General features: G+C 48.1%; 3 protein-coding genes across 3 annotated transcripts in view; 1 reads left to right on the top strand and 2 right to left on the bottom strand.

Annotated features, from left to right (window-relative positions):
- Positions 1 to 22,589, bottom strand: part of LOC310666979 (lysosomal acid glucosylceramidase-like) — a 106,077-nt gene that overhangs the window by 46,248 nt on the left and 37,240 nt on the right. The window lies entirely within an intron of this gene.
- MTX1 (metaxin 1) lies at positions 961 to 14,110 on the bottom strand. The gene is made up of 8 exons (XM_083418627.1): positions 13,903 to 14,110; positions 12,363 to 12,432; positions 10,414 to 10,493; positions 8,653 to 8,745; positions 6,431 to 6,613; positions 6,008 to 6,084; positions 3,512 to 3,666; positions 961 to 1,344 (listed from the first exon to the last, which is right to left on the bottom strand). Exons 1-8 carry the CDS (start codon positions 13,981 to 13,983, stop codon positions 1,118 to 1,120), a joined length of 966 nt encoding a protein of 321 aa, XP_083274753.1. The 5' UTR covers positions 13,984 to 14,110; the 3' UTR covers positions 961 to 1,117.
- The window catches only part of LOC310666954 (thrombospondin-3-like), a 49,757-nt gene continuing 41,440 nt past the window's right edge, over positions 14,273 to 22,589 (top strand). Inside the window, exon 1 of the mRNA XM_083418487.1 lies at positions 14,273 to 14,442. The gene's annotated coding sequence lies outside the window, so the exon portion shown is untranslated. The remainder of the gene's footprint in view (positions 14,443 to 22,589) is intronic.

Raw genomic sequence — 22,589 nt, 5'->3', positions numbered from 1 at the left:
CAGCCAGTGAAAATTGATGGTGCCCCCTGATTCAAGGCCAACCTAAGAAAGTTATTGTCCTGAACTACGTATGCAGAATCAGTCTGTCCCATTCCACGTGGCCAGCAGCTAGGGATAATGTCAGTAGCAACATCTAGAGCAGTGGTTTCCACATTTCTCCTCCCCTCACTTGAAAATCACAGGTGGTCTCAGCAGTTGGGCTTTTTTTTTTGCCTCCTGTAGATGTGCTAAAAGGGATGTGGGTGGCGCTGTGGGTTAAACCACAAAGCCTAGGATTTGCAGATCAGAAGGTCGGCGGTTCGAATCCCCACGACGGTGTGAGCTCCCGTTGCTCGGTCCCTGCTCCTGCCCACCCAGCAGTTTGAAAGCACGTCAAAGTGCAAGTAGATAAATAGGTACCACTCTGGCGGGAAGGTAAACGGCGTTTCCGTGCGCTGCTCTGGTTCGCCAGAAGCGGCTTAGCCATGCTGGCCACATGACCTGGAAGCTGTACGCCGGCTCCCTCAGTCAATAAAGTGAGATGAGCGCCGCAACCCCAGAGTTGGCCAGGGGTCAGGGGTCCCTTTACCTTTAGATGTGCTAAACATTGCATTTCAAAATTGCATTTTATTGCTTTTCTATTTCTTACACTGATATTCTATTGCATTACCATTCACATTCCACGGAATTCAAACTGCAATGCAATACAAAAATGCAATCTAAGAAAGAAAAGAAGCAACAATTTATTGTTTTAAAAACCCCTCAGTAAGGATATTTAATGCCACGGACTACCTCAGCAAAGCTTTAAAGGCCCCTGAGGGTCGATGGACCACAGTTTGGGAACTTCCTGGATCTCAAATTTCCTGGGGAGGGAAGGCCGGTCTGGACCCTTCGACGGCCGTCTCCCCCCCAAAAAACAACAACTTTCGATCCGGCTTAGAGGATGGTGACGCAGAGCGAAAGCAAGTCATCTGGCAGAGGTTGGTACACAGAGGTTTATTGGGCCTGGCTGGGCGCCCACCCCCATGATTCTGGAATGAACAAGAGGGTAGAGTCTGAAGGGGCGACGGACGGTCTGGGTCCAACGAGGTACAAAAACAACGGTCCGTTTGGAGAACGCAGAGCAGGTCCCCGGAGCTCACTCCTCTTCCTCCTCTTCTTCCTCCTCGAGGGCGATGGCACGAGGGCCGCCGGGCCGGGGCTGCTGCTTCTGGACTGAGACGATACCAGTGAGGAGAGCGTAGCCGACCATGGCCACCAGGCCCACCAGCACCGACAGGACCTGGTTGCGGCGCTTGTACGGCTCCTCCTCAGCGTCGCTCCCGTCCCCGGCGGCCGCCTTGGGGACGCTGGGCGGCGGGTCACCTGAGGGAGAGAACCGGCGCGGCCGTCAGGGGGAAGAATGGCAACGTGAGGTAGGCAAGATGGCGGAGGCGTGGCGGCTGAGGCGACTCATCGGTCAGAGCAGGGCTGGGGAAGCTGCCCAGACGCGGCTAGACTCCAGCTCCCTTCATTCCTGGCGGCTGGGAGGCAGAGAACATTCTGGTACTACAAGCCCCATCATCGTTGGCCAGGGCTGATGGGAGTTGGAGGCCAAAAGCGGCTGGAGGTTCTCCCTAGCTATGGGAAGAAGGGGGTGAAATCCCATTTCCTGTGGGCCTCCCTTCCCAGCAAGTTACCAACACGCCATACTGGTTTCGGTGCCTGATTAAAACATTTTTGCTTAGGCAAGTTATCCAGACATGCAGAAATCATTTTATTTCTTTTTAAGCTACCGTTGGTTTTAAAATCACCGCTTGGAATATTTTCAATACCTGCTTTTAGCTTGTCTTTTCTTGATAATAATTTAATTTATTATTATTATTACAGTGGTACCTCGGGTTACATACGCTTCAGGTTAAATACGCTTCAGGTTACAGACTCCGCTAACCCAGAAATAGTACCTCGGGTTAAGAACTTTGCTTCAGGATGAGAACAGAAATTGTGCTCCGGCGGCGTGGCAGCAACAGGAGGCCCCATTAGCTAAAGTGGTGCTTCAGGTTAAGAACAGTTTCAGGTTAAGAACGGACCTCCGGAACAAATTAAGTACTTAACCCGAGGTACCACTGTATTCTTTATGTGACACCCATCTGATTGGGGCGCTGCAAACCACATCGAGGGGGGTTGTTGTTGTTGCTTTTCAAAAAAAGAAATATTGGTATATAAATGTTGTTAAATAAAAATAAACCCCCTTGCTAGTTGCCCTCAAAATCAGACCTGCTGAAGGTAATGGGCATGACTAATTTAAGGGGCATTCATTTCAATGGGTCTTCTTCTGAGTGGAAACTAAGAAACACGCCTAAATTGCTAAAATAATGCATTACATAAGAAATCAGTCAATGGAATTAAGATGCCTGATTTGCCAGCGTCACGGTTAGAGTGTCAGACTAGGATTACGGAAAAACCAGGCTTCAAATCCCCACCCCGTCCGTGAAAAGTCGTTGGGTGCCTCCCAGCCTAACCTACCTCACCAGGTTGTTGTGGGGATTAAATAAGAAATGGGGCAGAGAACCACGTACGCCATCTTGAGCTCACTGGAGAAGGTAAGAGATAAACACAATATATATCCCTCGCTGCAAGAAATTAAGTTGACAGGGAACCAGGCAGAGGGTCTTCTCAGCAGTGGTGCCCACCCTGTAAAATGCCCTCCGATCAGATGTCAAGAAAATAAACAACTATTTGACTTTTAGAAGACACTTGAAGGCAGCCCTGCATAGGGAAGTTTTTAATGTTTGATGTTTTATTATGCTTTTATATTTCTTGGAAGCCGCCCAGAGTGGCTGGGGCAACCTAGCCAGATGAGCTGGGCACCACAGTTGAAGAAGGACACTGACAAACTGGAACGTGTCCAGAGGAGGGCAACCAAAATGGTCAAAGGCCTGGAAACGATGCCTTATGAGGAACGGCTAAGGGAGCTGGGCATGTTTAGCCTGGAGAAGAGGAGGTTAAGGGGTGATATGATAGCCATGTTCAAATATATAAAAGGATGTCGCATAGAGGAGGGAGAAAGGTTGTTTTCTGCTGCTCCAGAGAAGCGGACACGGAGCAATGGATCCAAACTACAAGAAAGAAGATTCCACCTCAACATTAGGAAGAACTTCCGGACAGTAAGAGCTGTTTGACAGTGGAATTTGCTGCCAAGGAGTGTGGTGGAGTCTCCTTCTTTGGAGGTCTTTAAGCAGGGGCTTGACAACCATATGTCAGGAGTGCTCTGATGGTGTTTCCTGCTTGGCAGGGGGTTGGACTCGATGGCCCTTGTGGTCTCTTCCAACTCTATGATTCTATGATATGATTCTATGATAAATAATTAATTTATTATTAAAATTATTGTATTATTCGCTATTATAAATAATGAATTTTCCAGCACCATCTTGATATTTTGCCAATTTTTTTCCGGCCGCTTGGGGTTTGCTGTGGTTCCTCCCTCCTCTCCTACCCTGGGTCCCTTTCTCGCTCTCCCCCCCCCTCTCAGGCGACAGAACCAAGCACCCACCTTCATCCCAGGGGAAGTAGAGACTTAAGATGGACGTGCAATAATTGCAGAGGTTCGGGAGGGACTTGAGGTGCTGCTGGAACTTCGCATTGGGCAATCTGGCTTTCAGGAGCGGGGCCAAGTGGCTGAAGACAATGGCGTCCAGGGAGGCAGGCCTGAAAAGAGGAGGAGGGAGGAAAGAAAGAAAGAAAGAACAGAAGGGGTGAGGGAATCCCCAGTAGGGCAAGAGGCAAAGGCTAACCCTCTCCTGTCAGCAGTGTGGTGGAGTCTAGGGTTCAAATCCTGTGGCTGACACACTGGTATGTCTGCAGGTTTACAAACCACTTCACAACCCAAACTTACCAAAATGCTACACAATGAAAAGATTAAATGGAGATTAAATGAGGAGGGAAAGAGAGCCATATACCGTATTTTTCGCTCCACAAGATGCACCTGACCATAAGACGCACCTAGTTTTTAGAGGAGGAAACAAGTAAAGAAAATATTCTGAACGTAACAGTGGATGTATGATTTTTGTGGTTCATGCTGTGGCCACAGACATGATATGTGATTTGACGGTGAGTTTGGGGTAGCCTAATGCAAAAATCCTGAGCATCCATGTGGATCCGTGCTTTGTAACCACGTTTCTGAGCCATTGCGGCCCCACGAAACAGTGGATGCGTGGTTTTTTTGGTGCAGGCTGTAGCCATGGATATGCTGTGTGATCTGATGGTGAATTTGGGTGACCCAATGCAACAATCCTGAGGATCCATGTGCTTTTACCTCCCCACTCTCAGGCAGCCTCCTTTATCGCTAGCCTCCCTTATCTCTCTCCCGATCCCTTGCTGATCAGCGGCTTTGTTTCAACACCCCCTTCCCTCTTATTTGCCTTAGTGTCTTTTCCTTAGCTGAAGCAGTTTTTTGCTCCTCCTTTTCTTCTAATTTCTCTCCTCATTGCTTTAATCTTCCTGTCTCCTCTCTGTCTTTACCTCCCTCCTCCCAGGCAGACTCCTTTATTGCTAGCGTCCCTTATCTCACTTGCGATCAGCGGCTTTGTTTCAACACTCACTTCCCTCTTTTTTTAAAAAAAAACATGATCTGCTTTATGCCCCTGGGCAATTCGGCTCCAGGAACCACGCATTCGCTTCATAAGACAAACAAGATGAATTTTAACAGGGAGAAATGTAAAGTATTGCACTTGGGCAAAAAAAAATGAGAGGCACAAATACAAGATGGGTGATACCTGGCTTGAGAGCAGTACATGTGAAAAGGATCTAGGAGTCTTGGTTGACCACAAACTTGACATGAGCCAACAGTGCGACGCGGCAGCTAAAAAAGCCAATGCAATTCTGGGCTGCATCAATAGGAGTATAGCATCTAGATCAAGGGAAGTAATAGTGCCACTGTATTCTGCTCTGGTCAGACCTCACCTGGAGTACTGTGTCCAGTTCTGGGCACCACAGTTCAAGAAGAACACTGACAAACTGGAACGTGTCCAGAGGAGGGCAACCAAAATGGTCAAAGGCCTGGAAACGATGCTAAGGGAGCTGGGCATGTTTAGCCTGGAGAAGAGGAGGTTAAGGGGTGATATGATAGCCATGTTCAAATATATAAAAGGATATAGAGGAGGGAGAAAGGTTGTTTTCTGCTGCTCCAGAGAAGCGGACACGGAGCAATGGATCCAAACTACAAGAAAGAAGATTCCACCTAAACATTAGGAAGAACTTCCTGACAGTAAGAGCTGTTTGACAGTGGAATTTGCTGCCAAGGAGTGTGGTGGAGTCTCCTTCTTTGGAGGTCTTTAAGCAGAGGCTTGACAACCATATGTCAGGAGTGCTCTGATGGTGTTTCCTGCTTGGCAGGGGGTTGGACTCGATGGCCCTTGTGGTCTCTTCCAACTCTATGATTCTATGATTTCCCCTTACTTTTTAGGAGGAAAAAAGTGTGTCTTGTGGAGCGAAAAATATGGTAAGTAATAAATTATTATTATTATTAGTCGTACCTTGGATCCCAAGCACCTTGTAAGTCAAACGTTTTGGCTCCTGAACGCCGCAAACCCAGAAGCGAGTGTTCCAGTTTGCGAACGTTCTTTGGAACCTGAACATCCGGCGGGGCTTCCGTGGTTTCCGATTGGCTGCAGGGACTTCCTGCAGCCAATCAGTGGCCGCGCTTTGGTTTCCGAACGTTTTGGAAGTCGAACGAACTTCCGGAACGGATTCCGTTCGACTTACAAGGTACGAACGTATTATTATTATTATTATTATTATTATTATTATTATTGCCACATGTGCCACCTTGAGCTCCTTGGAAGAAAAGGTTGTCTATAAACACAGTAAATAAATGGCAAGCGTCACCAGCGTTTGGCTATATTAATGTGAAAGAAGACAGTGCCTCTGAGCATGGGCAGAGTGTGCTCCCACTCACGGCAGAGTAAGGAGACATTAAAGAACTGCAGAGATTCCAGTTCCTAAGGGACTTCGCACGCCCTCATGGGAGCCTATACTTCCGCTCACTTACGAATCTCCAAAGAAGAACTTCTGCCTGCCAAGGCGTTGGGACAGCAGCGTCAGGCACTCACGGGCTTCCCGGTACAGCTGTGGGGCACAGGGAGAGAAAAACGCTGTCAGGCTGTGACCCTTGCCGTTCTCAAGCCCTGTCCCTTGACATAAACCTCCCAAACACCTCACCCCCCTAAGAACCAGGGCCTGCTTCTTCGGGCTGCGGAAAAGACCCTCTGTCCAGGCAAGCAAGAGGCAAAGATCAGAGTTCAAGGGAGGGCGAATCGGGGCCAGCAGAGGGTGTGGCCCTGAGGAAAGGAGGCGGGGCCTCGGAAGAGTTCCGAGGGCCAGGGGGAGAGGGCAGGAGGGCCGCCTCGGAAGTTCTCCACCGCTCTGCCGTCGCTGCCCCGGCTTGTTGCGGCCTCATTCTGCTCCCACTGACCTCCTTCTCCAGCTCCTCTTCGTTGTCTAGGCAGTTTTCCCCGCAGACCATCTGCAGCCGCTCCAGCTGCCGCTTCTGCATGCGGCCCGGGAGGAAGAAGTTCAGCGGGAAAGGGATGGCCTCTCCGTACCACTTCCGGGTGTGCTCCACGTAGTTTTTGGCGTCCACCCAGAACGTGTGGATCTGTCGGAGAAAAAGAAGCCTGGTGGGACAACAGCTCCCTTTCTTTATTGTTTTCTGCATTCACTGTATTTTTCGCTCTATAGGACGCACCGGACCATAGGAGGGGGAGAACAGGGGAAAAAATCCTCCCCCTCTCAGCAAAGAGGCAGGAGAAACGGAGCCCCTTCCATTTCTCCTCCTGCTTCACTGAAGGGGCGCTGCGAAGAGGGAAAACTGTGCAGCGCCTCTCCAGCGAAGCCTGGAGAGCAAGAGGGATCGGTTAATTTGGGGCTAAACTAAATTTGGGGGCAGTGGGCGGATCTTTGCACTCCGGAGGCGCATATGCTAAAGCAGGGGTAGGCAAACCAAGGCCCAAGGCCCAGGGGCCGGATCCGGCCCAATCGCCTTCTAAATTCGTCCTGCAGACGGTCCGGGAATCAGCGTGTTTTTACATGAGCAGAATGTGTCCTTTTATTGAAAATGCATCTCTGGGTTATTTGTGGGGCATAGGAATTCGTTCATTTCCCCCAAAAAATATAATCCAGCCCACCACATGGTCTGAGGGACGGTGGACCGGCCCACGGCTGAAAAAGGTTGCTGACCCCTGTGCTAAAGCCAGCCCTGCCTCTAACCACTACACAACACTGCCTGTACCTAACCTTGCTACCTTGACCCAGGGGCTGAACGCAACATCTAACCATGTGCCTGATGCCACGTTTGGGTGCAACAGCAGCTTTGCTACTCTTTTAAGTTTCTGGTCCTCATGGTTAAGAACAAAATAAACTTTTCTTTTGGGAATTATAGGGACAGAACCACCTAAATTGTATAGAAATTTATTTATGTATGCTACTACAGCAGCAAGAATGCTACTTGCCCCAAAATGGAAAGAAGGAAGAACGGATGCAAAAACTTATGGAATATGCAAAAATGGCAAAACTTACCGGAAGAATGAGAAATCAAGATAACAAACTTTTTTTTAATAAAAGAATGGAAATGGTTTATTGAATATTTACAAATAAATTGCAAACAGATAAAAACATTAGCAGGATTATTGTAATAACCTCCGGATTCGTAAGAGTATATATTTAAAGTAGATAATTAAAGTGTCCAGAGGCGGGCAACCAAAATGGTCAAAGGCCTGGAAATGATGCCTTATGAGGAACGGCTAAGGGAGCTGGGCATGTTTAGCCTGGAGATGAGGAGGTTAAGGGGTGATATGATAGCCATGTTCAAATATATAAAAGGATGTCACATAGAGGAGGGAGAAAGGTTGTTTTCTGCTGCTCCAGAGAAGCAGACACGGAGCAATGGATCCAAACTACAAGAAAGAAGATTCCACCTAAACATTAGGAAGAACTTCCTGACAATAAGAGCTCTTCGACGGTGGAATTTGCTGCCAAGGAGTGTGGTGGAGTCTCCTTCTTTGGAGGTCTTTAAGCAGAGGCTTGACAACCATATGTCAGGAGTGCTCTGATGGTGTTTCCTGCTTGGCAGGGGGTTGGACTCGATGGCCCTGGTGGTCTCTTCCAACTCTATGATTCTATGATTCTATGAAATGAGCAAATTAAATGAATTTGGATATGCAGAAGATATTAAAAAATAAATTTAAGGAACCGCAGAAAGAGGGGGGAGGAAGTCAAACTTCACTCTCCCATCTTGTGGTTTCCAGCAACTTGTATTCAGAACTATTACTGCCTCCAGCCATTCAGGCACAGCATAGCCTTTACGGCTAGCAGCCACTGATAGCCTTGTCCTCTGTGAATCTCTGCAACCATCTTTTTGGCCATCACTGTTTCCTGCGGCAGCGAGTTCCACAGTTTAACTATGTGCTGCTGCGAGAAGAAGCAGGGGGTGTTTTTTGTGTGTGTGGCTGCATAATCTATTGCTTTTATTCATTCAAACTCGGCTTCCCTTTCCTGCATGAAAGGGAAAGTCAGACCCGTCAGTCACAAACACAATGGGGTTAGCCTGTTTGGGCCCCGACCCTACAAGCCTGGAGTGTGGAGTGGGTGAGGGCCCCACAATCAACGCAGCAAATTCTCCCACCTGCCCCGACTCACCAGCACAGGCAGCAGCTTCTCCTGCAACAGGGACACGAAGGCAAGCGTGTCTGCTCCCTGCCGAGCCGAGAGGTCGTAGTCTGCGTTGAATTTCTGCGGGGGGGGGGGAGAGGATCAGGGCAAGGACGGAGGTCCCACAGTTCCCTTAAGATCTGGCATGGGGAGGGGGTGCTGCTGGCACATTTGGGCCCATGTGGTGGGCTTATATTATTATTTATGTTTTATTACCATCAAATTATTACAGTGGTACCCCGCAAGACGAATGCCTCGGAAGACGAAAAACTCGCTAGACGAAAGGGTTTTTCGTTTTCTGAGGTGCTTCGCAAGACGGATTTTCCTAAGGGCTTGCTTCGCTAGACAAAACGGCCCTGCCTCTCGTGTCATGGCGACGGTCTCTGCACGCACGCACGCTCGCTTCCCCGCTCCTCCGGCTCCCTCCCACCTTCCTGCTGACGGCTCCTGCAGCTCCCTCCGACCTTCCGGCTGACGACCGACCTTCCGGCTGCCTCGCGCCGCTGCCCACCCCCCTCGCGCACTCCCCTCAGATAGCCGTTGCCGCCAGCAGCCAGCGTTGCAGCCAGAGTCGCGCTCCTGAGCCCTGCCGCCCTCCAGCAGCCGCGTCGCGCGGTGGCCACAAAGCGCGGGTGAGTCCAAGGACCGGCTGCGGCAGCTGCCCTGCTTCTCCCCACCCCTCCCCGCCGTTGTTAGTGTTTAAATGCAGTGGCAAGACGAAAAAACTCGCACAACAAAAAAGCTCGCGGAACGAATTAATTTCGTCTTGCAAGGCACCACTGTATCAGATTGTTGTTGTTGTCGTTGTTATACCACCCTTTATCAAAAGATCACAGGACAGTGTTTGTTTGTTTAATTAAATTTGTATACAACCCTATATATAATAACAATAAATTTTATTTATACCCCGCCCTCCCCAGCCAAGACTGGGCTCAGGGCAGCGAACAACCGATATAAAAACAAATTGATTGAAATACAACTTAAAAACAAGATTAAAATACAACATTCAAACATTAAAATTAAAATGCAGCCTCATTTCAATGGAAACTCAAATCAAAAACTTTTTGGGAGATGAAAACATCAGGTCTTCACCAAGGCTAACTATCCAGACTGGTCCTACATGGGCCAGAAAAAGCCAGGGAAGTCCCCAAATAGGAGTTCCAACTCAGAAGGAGAAAGGAAAAAAGAAAGAGGGGGAGGGAATCAAATTGATTCCAAGCCAAAGGCCAGGCAGAACAACTCTGTCTTACAGGCCCTGTGGAAAGAAATTCTGCAGGGCCCTGGTCTCATGAGAGAGAGCGTTCCACCAGGCCGGAGCCAGTGTTGAAAAGGCCCTGGCTCTGATTGAGGCTAATCTGACTTCCTTAGGGCCCGGGACCTCTAGGGTGTTGCTATTTATGGACCTTAAGGTCCTCCGTGGGGCATACCAGGAGAGGCGGTCCCGTAGGTACGAGGGTCCTATGCCGTGAAGGGCTTTAAAGGTCAAAACAAGCACCTTAAATCCATACATATCCGCAGGTCTCAGTGCAGTTACAACAAAATTTCAGAAAACGAAAACACATAATAAATAAAAACGAAAACAACCCAATAACCACCCCCCAACGCATTTTAAAAGGGCCTTGGGTGTCCATCAGTGCTAGAGTGGTTGGGCAACTGTGATTTCAGAATCAGGGGGGGACTCCCTACCTTTGCCCCCACCCGACCAAGATTGCCCCAGAGGCAATCCCAAGGAGACTGTAAAGGAGGTACCTGTTTCCTGAGGTGGGTGATGATCTGCTGAGTGTCTGAGATGATGCCTTCATCTTTTGTCTTCAGTGCCGGGAGGGTCCCTGCAAACAGACGTCAGAGGCAGGTGACTGGGTTGTTTCCCAGGCACAGTTAGGAGAGCTGGGTTGCAGCCCTGAAGCCCTTCACAAGTGACCCACTGGATCAGGGAGTGTCCCAAAAAAGGAAAAGTTATGGGGAAATTATATCTTTGATCACAAGGCACACAAAGTTCCCATGGCTGGTTCTTTTTAATATGTATATGTTGCAAATCAGAAATAAAAGAACTCATAACACATCTGTTAACCGCTGCAAGAACAACCATTGCCAGGACATGGAAATCATTGCAATTATTCAATATGGACCAATGTCATAATGCAATTGGGCAAACAGCATTATTGGAAAAACCAAAAGAGAAATTGAAAGGAGCAAGAGGCTAAAAGAAACACAACAATTTTTATGCAGTCTGGGGTGACTTCAATTGCCCAAATAGTGAGGCATGTGGGAGAGCAGTACCCATCGTCTACCGCACAGTTTGGTGTGCAAAAAGCACATATTTTAATTATTATTTTCTGCTCCTTCCTCCTGCCTTCATATAAACTCCTGTAGATCATAATTGCTGTTGAAACAAAATCTCTCTCTTTGTAGTCAACAATCCAAGCCAATATATGGTGTGATGCATCGTTTTGTGTCTGTTAAAACTGTGATGGTTTTGGTATATACACTCTGACATAACTTTCTTAGTGCATTTGAAGACGTTTCTCTGAGTGTTTGCAATTGTGTGTTTTTTTTATTTTCATTTTGTGTTGATGGGAAGTTTTGCTTCTGCCTAGACTGTTCAGTTCATATTAAGTTCATGAAACATCGTATTGTGACCTGTTCTTAATGCGTGGTTGACCACATCTATGAATGCGATGGTTATGCCCTTTTAAGTTTTGCTACATCAATCGCTAGTTTAATAAAGGACTATATCAATCATTTAGTAATAGTTTAATAGGGAGGTTTTCATACCTGTCTAACTCCAACCTTTAATCTATTGATGATTAATGCCTATATGCAGCCTATATGCAACCCTTGCTTTGTCTTTGTGTTAACCAATCAGCAACAAGCACATACGTGGCAATGCTGTAATATTCAATAAAAGGGACTCTCTGAGACATGCTCGAGAGATGCCTCCCGTATGACACTTGTCACTCGTCTGTCGTTTATTTCAACCCAACATGTGTAACCGCTGCGTGTCGTATGCTCTAATAAAAAATAAAACGAAGAATAAGGTTTGGCCAGTGACCCATCTAGTCCAGCGTCCTGTTCTCACAGCGGCCGACCAGGTGCCTCTTGGAAAACCCACAAGCAGAACCCGAACTCAAGAGCCCTCTCCCCTCCTGTGATTTCCAAATACTGGTGTTCTGAAACGCTGCTACCAGAGTATTGTTAGCCCAGAAATGGAAGCAAGAAGAAATTCTGACAGAAGAATGGCAGACAAAATTAATGGACTACGCAGAATTAGATAAAATGACAGGAAGGATTTGAAACTTGAGGGATCAGAGATTCACAGAAGCCTGGAAGAAATATACGAACTATTTGAAGTGGAACTGTAATCAACAAATTACGCTAGTAGGACTACAAGAAGTTTTGTAAGGAGAAATGTATGAAACACTGCAAAGTAGAGAAAGAACAGAGATACTACTTATGAGATAAATGTAATAGTGAAGTAAGAAATGTATATTAAGTGAATAGGCTGGAAAATTTTCAGATGTGATTGATGGAAGTCAAAAAAATGGTGTAAGATAGGAAAGTGTTTAATTACTGTTGAAAATGATATGTTGGAAAATTAATTAAAAAATTATAAAAAAAGAAACATTACTACCAACCACTTGTGCAGAAAGAAGGAGACAGACATCCCTCAATTTCCCTGATTCCCACAAAAATCTTACCTGAGGGGCTTCGCCAAGGATTTGTGATTTTGTGAACCTTGAGGGGTGCACCTGTGAAACGGGCATAAGTCTGGAAAGGAGGGGGGGAAACAAACTGAGCTTTGTGTAGTGTATTTATTTTTTACATTCCCTCAAGGAGATCAGAGTGGCTTATAAAATCCCCTCTCCCCCCTACAACAATCTTGTGAGGTAGGCAAGGGTATGAAGCAATAAGTGATCAAGCACGCTTGAGCTCCATGGCTGAACGCCGGTCTTCCCAACTCTAATTCACACAACGCATTTAAAGTGCTATGATACCCCTTTACACAGTCATGGCTTCCCCCTGCACCAAAGAACTCTGGGAGCTGTAGTTTGTTAAGGGATTGTGAAGGGATGAAGAGAATTGTTTGGAGGAGACACCTATTCTGGAACTACAATTCCCAGAGTGGTTTAACCATCAATCCCTCTCTCTGGGGAACTCTGGGAATTATAGCTCCGTGAGGAGAACAGGGGTCTCCTAACCAGTGGCGTAGCGTGGGGGGTGCAGGGGGGGCGGCCGCACCGGGCGCAACATCTGGGGGTTAGGGTTAGGGGGCGCAAATCCACGGGTTAGGGGGCGCAAATTACTTGCCTTGCCCCGGGTGCTGACAACCCACGCTACGCCACTGCTCCTAACCGCTCTGAGCACCCTTAACAAACTACAGCTCCCAGAATTCTTTGGCGGAACCCGTGACCAATCAGCCCAGTGGCTCATCTAGCTCGCACTAAGGGCAACCGGTTGCCCCAATGAGAAGCCCGTAAGCTGGACCCGGGCGCAACAGCTGCTGTCTCTCCACTTGTGATTTCCAATAACTGTTCTAATGTGGTAGGCCCAACTGGTTTGGCAGTAGCCCCTGATAAGTCTTAGCCTCCGTCAATCTGACAAATCGGCATATTAAAAATAAACTTTTAAAAATATGATTGCAAGGGGGAGGCTGCAGACAAGCCTAAGAGCCACCCCAGGGGGAAAAAATAAACCCAAAGTCAGTGACTAAATCACAGCTATAAACACAGCACTGGCCCATAATTAGCTAAAAGACCTTTTGCCATATGGTAGAAGGTCATGGAGGAAAGGGAGAAAGTTTAAGGGTTACATATTCCTTTAAAATATTAACAGCCCCCTGGGAATTGCAGGTCTGCTTGTCAACCTTTTCTATTTTCTTAAACTGGCCCTGCTCCTTAGTTTTAAAAAGGCGGGGAAGGGGGAAACCGTCATCCTGGGCGCTTTGCTTCTTATAATATCCTGCTTTGCTTAAGGGCTTCGAAAGCTCCAACGCTGCCAACTTTCCGCCTGCTAAAAAGCACCGGAGCAGCGCTGGGGACTGAAGTTGGCCCAGGGAAAGGGCGAAGAGCAGCCAGGAGGTAAAGACGTGGCCCCTCGTCTTTCCCCAAGTCCTCCCCACCGTGCCAGGGGAGAGGCAGAGGCTGCGTCCCAAAGGGCAAAGCTTTTGGGGAGAGCCAGCGGCGCCCGCGTTTGGAGAGGGGGTCCCCCGCTCCACGCCACTCGCTCTCCAAGGCTCACCAAAACGGCCAGGCAGTCGGGATCCACCGACGGCAACCCCCAGCCGCCAGCCCAGCAGTACAGCTCCATGGGCGCCGCCATGATGCAGCCCTTCCGACCCGGAACAACACACTCCGAGGGAAAGAGGGGGGTAGAAAAGAGAAGTCACTCCGATTCCGTCCAGTCCCCGCGCGTAAAAGCGTGCGCTCTGCGCTTAGGGCGCAGCGGAAAAACGGCCCCGATCGCAGCGCGGGAATTCAACCCGGTTCTGCGTTCGATGGCCAAGGGGGAGCTTACCCCTCGGATTTTCTCTTGAACCCGAGCCCTAGGGGCGGGTTTGACTCGGGAGTATCCGCACGAAGGCTTCAAACAGCGCGCTCTTCCTAGCCACGGTCTACCCAGGTGTAAGCCCCGCTGAGTTTGGAGAGGCTTGCTTTCTCGGGGAAGGGGAACTAGGATCGCAGACTTCTTCCACCAAAGTGGCGTGCTTGTAGCAACACGCATCATTAAAAGCTCATGGCTTCCCCCAAAGGTGTCAGTTCTCACCGTGAAATAGTTACAGTAAGTGCCACACTTTTAACATATGGGTTCTGCGTACCCTTGAGTACCCCCAGAAAAAGCACTTATTATTATTAGTGTTTAGATCTGGCCTTTTATCGCCAGGATTCAAGATGGCTTCCAACATTTGCAAACAACCTTATAAAATACAAAGTAGAAAAAGCAAACTAAGTTGATTGTCATCTGATGCCCTTTTAAAATGTCCCGCAGAAGGAGAGATTATTGGGTTGTCTCTGTTTTTATTACGTATCTTGTGTTTTTTATATTGTGATTTTATGTTGCAAACTGCCCTGAGATCTACGGGTGTAGGGTGGTATACAAATTCAATTGAAAAATAGATAGAGATAAGCTATAATTACAACACATCAGAACGCATTTGGAGCCAGCAATTAAAATGCAGTGTGATCTTGACAGCGGCCTTAATTTTCAAGGGCTAGTCTGTACAGGAAGGTTTTATCCTACCTACGCTGTGGGTTAAACCACAGAGCCTAGGACTTGCCGATCAGAAGGTCGGCGGTTCGCATCCCCGCGACGGGGTGAGCTCCCGTTGCTTGGTCCCTGCTCCTGCCAACCTAGCAGTTTGAAAGCACATCAAAATGCAAGTAGATAAATAGGTACCACTCTGGCGGGAAGGTAAACAGCGTTTCCGTGCGCTGCTCTGGTTCGCCAGAAGCGGCTTAGTCATGCTGGCCACATGACCCGGAAGCTGTACGCCGGCTCCCTCGGCCAATAAAGCGAGATGAGCGCCACAACCCCAGAGTCGGTCACGACTGGACCTAATGGTCAGGGGTCCCTTTACCTTTACAGAAGGGATAACAAGGAGGGAGCCAGTCTGGCCTCTCTCAGGAGGGAATTCCACAACATGGGAGCAGCCACAGAGAAGCCTCTCCATGTGTCACCCCTAACCATTGACAGATAAGCACAGAAGGCTTTTGCCTTACTTCTGAGTAACTGCTACTCAGGCCCCACACAAATGGGGACCAGACTTCCAGTGCTGCTGTGTGCATGAGAAAATTTTCACTCTGGGTAACCATTAAAGGAAAATTTTCTCTGAGCATGCCTTTCCTTTACCGTAATACAGGGGTGGGGAACTTAAAGCCCGGGGGGGGGGGGCAAATGCAGCCCTCCAGTCCTCTTTCGCAGAGGACTAAAATTTGCTTTCATTTTGCCTCTGGGCTAACCCCTAATCCTTTCAAAGAGCTACAAGTCGCCTGGGAACAGGGATGGGTCATTAAACCATTTTGGGAAGTGTAGCTCTGGGAGAGGAGCAGGGCGCCTCCTAACGGCTCTCAGCACCCTTAACGAACTATACTTCCCAGGATTTCTGGGGAAGCCATGAGTGTTTGAAGTGATATGATGATGCTTTAAATGTACAGAGCAGAGAGGGCCTTGGTGTGTCAACATTCTTAGCTTCTACCTGCTTTTTTGTGTATTACCAAAAGAGGGAGCATCTCTCTTTCTACCACCCCCCCCCCTTGCACAACACAACACACACATGCAGAAGCCATTGGATAGCTCAGTTGGTTAGAACGTGATGCTGACAATACCAAGGCTGTAGGTTTGATCCCCATATGGGATTCGCATTTTCCTGCATTGCCAGGGGTTGGACTAGATCATGGGTAAGCAAACTAAGGCCCGGGGGCCGTATTCAGCCCAGTAGCCTTCTAAATCCAGCCCACGGACGGTCCGGGAATCAGCATGTTTTTACGTGAGTAGAATGCGCCCTTTTATTTAAAATGCACCTCTGGGTTATTTGTGGGGCCTGCCTGGTGTTTTTACATGAGCAGAATGTGTGCTTTTATTTAAAATGCATCTCTGGGTTATTTGCGGGGCATAGGAATTCGTTGTTGTTTTCAAACTATAGTCCGGCCCCCCACAAGGTCTGAGGGACAGTGGACCGGCCCCCCGCTGAAAAAGTTTGCTGACTCCTGGACTAGATGATATTCGGGGTCCCTTCCAACTCTGCAATTCTATGATTCTGCATTATGGACAGGCCTTCTCTGACACTGGGTTGCATTTATCCTTTATTTTCATTCATTTATTGATTACATTGATATCACACCTTTCCTCCAAGGACCTCAGGGCGGCACCGATGGTTCCTCTTCCTCCCCATTTGATCCTCACAACAACTCTGTGAGGTAGGCTAGGCTGAGAGTGACTTCTCCAAGATCACCCAGGGAACATGGGTAGGGTGGCCATATTCCCCAAAATGAAAATCCGGACAAAGTTGTTGAGGTTTTTGGGGTGCTTTTTTATTTTTAAAGCATTTTTTTTAAAAAAAGCCCAACTTTCCATATGTCTGGGTTTCCCAAGACATTTTGCCAATTCAGCGAAAACCCACCCGGATGCCGTTTTGAGAGCCCAATTCCTGGAAATGTCCAGAAAAAACCCAGACATACGGCAGCCCTAATCATGCGTCTAGTAGGGAATTTGAACCCTGGACTCCCAGGTCTTAGCCCAACACTCTGACCACTCCACCGCACTGTCTCTGACTGTCCAGCTACGGTCTACTCAAGATCGAACCTATTGCTGTTAATGGACCCAAGTTAGTCATGTTCCTTCGTTTCTCCCTCCAAGTAGGGCTAATATTGGACGCAGCCCCTCCATTTTAACAATAACCATTCATTTTTGCCCCCTGTTCAGCCAAGCACAAGTCGAAAGACAGACACTGACGTCAAGGAGGCTCTCTTGTGTTTGCAGAGGAGCGAAGGATCCAAACCAGAGGAAACAAGAAGAGATTGATTTGCTTGGGGGGAGAGGGAGAGACACGCATCCTGTCCCTTTTTGCCAAGGGAGGTGAGATCCAGCTCTGAGGCTGCAGCAGATGGGCCTCTGTTCCTGTTTGAGGCAGAGAACTCAATCTCGGGGGCACCCTTGGCTCAGAAAAGAGGCGGATTTGCCCAGGCAGCCAGCCAGCACATTCTTCTGTGGCTATTGCCTCATTATATTTCCCTTGCAAAAAATAGTGCCTCCGCAATGATCTCATTCGAAGGGGACACCAGAACACGATTCCATCACATTCTGGGCAGGAGTCTGTGTGCACACACACACACAGGAGGAAGGGAGGGAGAAAGTCTCTTTTACAACGCTGTTGCTCAGATCTGCCGCTGCAGAGGGAGCCAGAGTGGGTGGACTACAGCTCTCCAGAAGCTCTCAAACCCTCCAAAAGGATATTGTAGAGTTGGGAAAGGTTCATAAAAGGGCAACCCAAGTGATCCAGGGGACAGAGGAGCTCCACAATGAAGAAAGGTGGCAGCGTTTGGGGCTTTTTTTGCAGCTGGATAGCTCAGTTGGTTCGAAAGCACATCAAAGTGCAAGTAGATAAATAGGTACCACTCCAGCGGGAAGGTAAACGGCGTTTCCGTGCGCTGCTCTGGTTCGCCAGAAGAGGCTTAGTCATGCTGGCCACATGACCCAGAAGCTGTATGCTGGCTCCCTCGGCCAATAAAGCGAGATGAGTGCCGCAACCCCAGAGTCAGTCACAACTGGACCTAATGGTCAGGGGTCCCTTTGCCTTTACCTTTAGCTCAGTTGGTTAGAGTAGGGTTGCCGTATTTCAAACAGTGAAAAGTTTGAAATATGGCAACCCTACGAAATACGGCAACCCAGGCAGAAAAGTTGTTCAGCTTTTTTCCCCTTTTTAGTTCTGCCCAACGTTGTTGAGCTTTCTTGGCAATGTCGCTTAAAAAAAAGCTGTTTTCCAGCAATTTTTGTGGAAGATCGGCAAAAACGGTACTGCCGACATTAGACATTTTTACCAGTTTCCACCCGGACACTGCTGCTGGCTGCAGTATTCCGGACTGCAGAAATCCCAGACATACGGTAACCCTAGGTTAGAGCGTGGTGCTGATAACACTAAGGTTTCAGGTTTGAGCCCCATAAGAGACAGATGCATTGCAGTGGGGTGGACTAGATGATCCTCAAGTCCCCTTCCAGCTCTATGATTCTTTCATTCAGGGACTGAATCCGCAACAACCTCTGCTGGCAAACTTCTTGCTGGAAGAGAAAAGGCGAGTAAGAAGTTTATAGGAGGATAGAGAAAGGAGAGAAAAATTTGTTTCCCTCTCTCTTCCAGTGAAACTGAATGTTGGAGGATTCAGGACAGATAAAATCCTCATGCTCGTATCGTACCGTAAAACCTTTTATTGGCATCACATACAACATCCAAAACAAATCAATCCAGAATTACCACTTCCCCAGTGGCACAAAACATTTGCTAAAAGAAAGGAGGCAGAGACCCCGGCATTCAAGGATACGAGTCAATGAGCACACTCTGTCTCTTTTCCAAAGTTTGGTGAATTCTGTGTGATCCGTTTGTTCTCGACAGAGAAATGTGATCTTTCCCCTGTTGTTGGAGTCACTTGGTTTGAGGAATTTATCAACATTTTAATAAGTGAACCGTCCCACTTGCACTCGCATAGGTCACCTAAGAAGAGGGGGATTGGTGATTGGACTGACAAAGAAACCATAGCAATTAAAACCGAGGTTAGGAGAATCTATAGAGAGTTCAGAGAGACGGGGAACCTGATATCTACTTCTCCAGATCCCGACAACTCAGGGAAACTATCCTGCTCAGTCGGACAAGATATAATCAGCGCATACTCAAACCATAGCTGTCAACCTTCCCTTTTTTTGCGGGAAATTCAATAATTTCAGCACCGTTTCCCGCTGCTTCCCGCAGCTATCCCGGATTGTTAGATATCCCGTAGACTGTCCCCGGAATAGGTGAGGCTACTGATCCCTTATTTTCGAGGCTGCTGATCCCTTATTTTCGAGGCTGCTGATCCCTTATTTTCGAGGCTGCTGATCCCTTATTTTCGAGGCTGCTGATCCCTTATTTTCAAATCTGAAAGTTGACAGCTATGACTGGGAACTATGGAACTCCCTGCCACAGGAGGCAGTTCTGGTCACCAACTTGGAAGGTTTTAAAAGAGGATTGGACAAATTTGTGGCTACTAGCCATGATGGCTATGCTCTGCTTCCATAGCGGAGGCAGCGATGCTTCTGAAAGACAGGGCTGTTCATGCAAATGTGCAAAGACCCTCTGTCTTCTCAGCCATCTTGCTCATCCCGTCTCAACCTGCAGTCCTTGCCAGAAGCCGACTGATTTTTTGTGGGAGGTGGCGTGAGGCTTGGATCCAAAACCCAGCCCGCGCCACACTCTTTCTGAAACGGGTTGCTATGGAAAGACAACAAGGCTTCTGGAGGCAGGGAGGGGGGAAACCCTCGCTCTGTAATTTAGAGGGAATCCAGAAAGGAATATTCCTCCAATTCCCGTTTCATGAGAAAATATTTGGATCGGGGCCCTGTCTGGCCACAAAAGCCTGGCTCGGGTTTGTCTCTGCGGCCTGATGAGGCTCCCCTAGGCAAGAGGAGAAGCGGAGGGAAGGCCCACCTGGACGCAACTAGGCCCCGTTGTTATGGCGGCAGGGGAAACAAAGCGTAAACACAGCTTGGCCTGTCGCAGCGCCGGCTGAGGGATTGGCCTCCGCTCAGGGGACAACTGTCTTGGCCAACTTTCTGGGGAGGGGAGGCTTCTTGCAGGTTCTTGCCCCAGCCACCAACAGCTGCGTCTCCCTAATTCACAAAGGGCTGAAACACATTTTTGTGTATATCAAGGGCGAAATCAACAGGCACGACTAGCTTTATTAATTTCCATGGATCTGCTCTGAGTAGGCTGGCCATCGCACACGGAAAACACCGAAACCGGAGTTCACATTAAATTGAATTAATCAGCGGCAGAACCGAAAGTTTGAAAGGCAAAAGCTGCCCTAAGTAGCTGGGGCAACCCAGCTGGATGGGCAGGGTACAAATAAATATATGATTATGATTTGGGCAGAATGCAAACAGAGAGGAAGATAGCCTAATTTCTTGGGGCAGGGAGTTCCACAAGTGGCTTGTGCTTTTTGCCGACCCACAAGCCACTGGGAGGTCTTCCCATTCAAGGGAGCTCTGCTCAGTAATAGAGCATCTCAAGACCCCTGAGTTTCATGGGGTGGGTGCTGGAAAACCCTCTGTTCCTATTTCAACCAACCCTTTATCTGGGACCACGAGGACTGGAATCTTGATTTATTTTTAGCGGAAGGGCTTGTAGTTCAGTGGTAGAGCCACAATCCCCTACATCTCCAGGTAGGGCTCGGAGAAACCCACTGCCTGAAAGCCTGGACAGCTGCTGCCAGTCAGTGTTGTGAATACTGAGTTAGATGGACCAAATGGACTGACTTCCTGTGTTCCTATGTTCCTAAGATAACTGTGCCCCATACTGATGGCTGTGTATGTGTGCAGGAATTAACATTCTGGGCTTCCCGCTTCCATTGGGTCCTGCAAGGGATGCACTCGTTTTCAGCCACAGAAAAATGCGCCTTGCAGGGAGATTTCTCAGAATATGTATTCCCTGCTCAACCCCCGCCGCCTCTGAAAAATGGGAAGGGGATTCCCTTCATCCCTAGGACATGCCACGTGCCCGCAATCCTGCTGCTCGCTGGGTGGAGAGAGGGATCTGGGCCAAACCTCAACAGCAGTAAAAAACAAAAAAAAGCACCCCTCTCCAGCTCCTGGGAGCCGACCCAAGTCTTGGAAGAAAAACAATGAGGTCATCTTGGAAGCTCTGTGCAAGACAAGAGCCCAGACCAAGGATCCATCGGAGGAGAGAGGGTGGTGGGCTAAAGGGGAACAGAGATGGGGCAGTCCTTGTCTACACAAGCTAGGGAGGAGGAGGAAGATTTATTTCATTTAGGAATGGTTTCCCACGAGGCATCCCATTGCAAAGATTATGCTGGGAGCATCAGGCCAGAAACAATATGAGCAGCTGGAATGGTGTGTGTGTGTGTGTGTTTGTGAAGTAGATACTGAATTGGTGCCAAAGTGTCCTTTCTGCATTGACTCATCTGCCATAAAACCCAAGAGCATTGTCACTGGCAATTCGGGATATATTCTAGGCGAATCTGTCCATTCGGGTTTCCCCCAGTTTCTCATTTTTCTGATCTATTCAGTTTTCCACATCAGTTTGCAGTTTATTTATTTATTTATTTATAATGCATTTTAGCTGGATAGCTCAGTTGGTTACAGCGTATTGCTGACAACACGGAGGTTGCAGGTTCGATCCCAGACAGCTGCAAATTCCTGCATTGCAAGGACTTGGACTAGAATGATCCTCAGGGTCCCTTCCGGCTCTAGGTTTCTATGAGATAACAGCGTGTTAGTGTGAATTTCTCCCAACGGACGCATTCTTGTTTGCAATTTCGCCTGATAGACACATTTTTAATTTTTTTTATTTTGCAAAGCCATTTTCCTTAATATGACGCAATGCCTTATTGTGCGTTATTTTCACTCACATAGGGTTTTCAACACATGCTTTACCAAAACATGCATTTTTGTAACCATGACTTGGCTGGGGAACCACGTTGCAAAAATTCAGAGAAGTGAGAATTTGGATAGATGGCTCTGTTTTGGTTTGTGCATTCTTTCTGAAAGGGCTAATTAGGTAGGTTTGCTTTTAGATGCAAACTGGATCCAATTTCTCTTCCATCTCCAGCTGTGCATCCTCAGTTCATGCCGGCCTTCACGGATCTTGCCATTGTACTCGTGAGCCAAGCACAACCATGATGCTTTGCTGGGCTGTTTCCGAGGTAAGGTTGCCAGCTGGTAGTGATGTCTTCCCCAAGCTTTCAAGGGATCTCGCCCCATATTTCTTCCTGTTAATGGGAAGCACATCCTAGGCACAGGCGAGTTTCTCATTCAATCCCCGATATCCACTGGACATCCATTCAGGACAGATAAAAGAAAGGACTTATTTATTCAAGTGATAATTAAACAATGGAATTCACTGCCACAGTGAGGCACAGCTTTGAAAGAGAGCTAGAGCATGGGTAGGCAAACTAAGGCCCAGGGGCCGGATGCGGCCCAATCGCCTTCTCAATCCGGCCCGCGGACGGTCTGGGAATCACCATGTTTTTACATGAGTAGAATGTGTCCTTTTATTTAAAATGCATCTCTGGGTTATTTGTGGGGCCTGCCTGGTGTTTTTACATGAGTAGAATGCGTGCTTTTATTTAAAATGCATTTCTGGGTTGTTTGTGGGGCATAGGAATTCGTTCATTTCCCCCCCCAAAAAAATATAGTCCGGCCCCCCACAAGGTCTGAGGGACAGT

Source organism: Podarcis tiliguerta, assembly GCF_965153285.1.
Source record: "Podarcis tiliguerta genome assembly, chromosome: 16".
In the NCBI taxonomy this organism is placed as follows: Eukaryota; Metazoa; Chordata; class Lepidosauria; order Squamata; family Lacertidae; genus Podarcis; species Podarcis tiliguerta.
The sequence above is the reverse complement of the archived record's forward strand: the minus strand, read 5'-3'. Positions and strand labels throughout refer to the sequence as shown.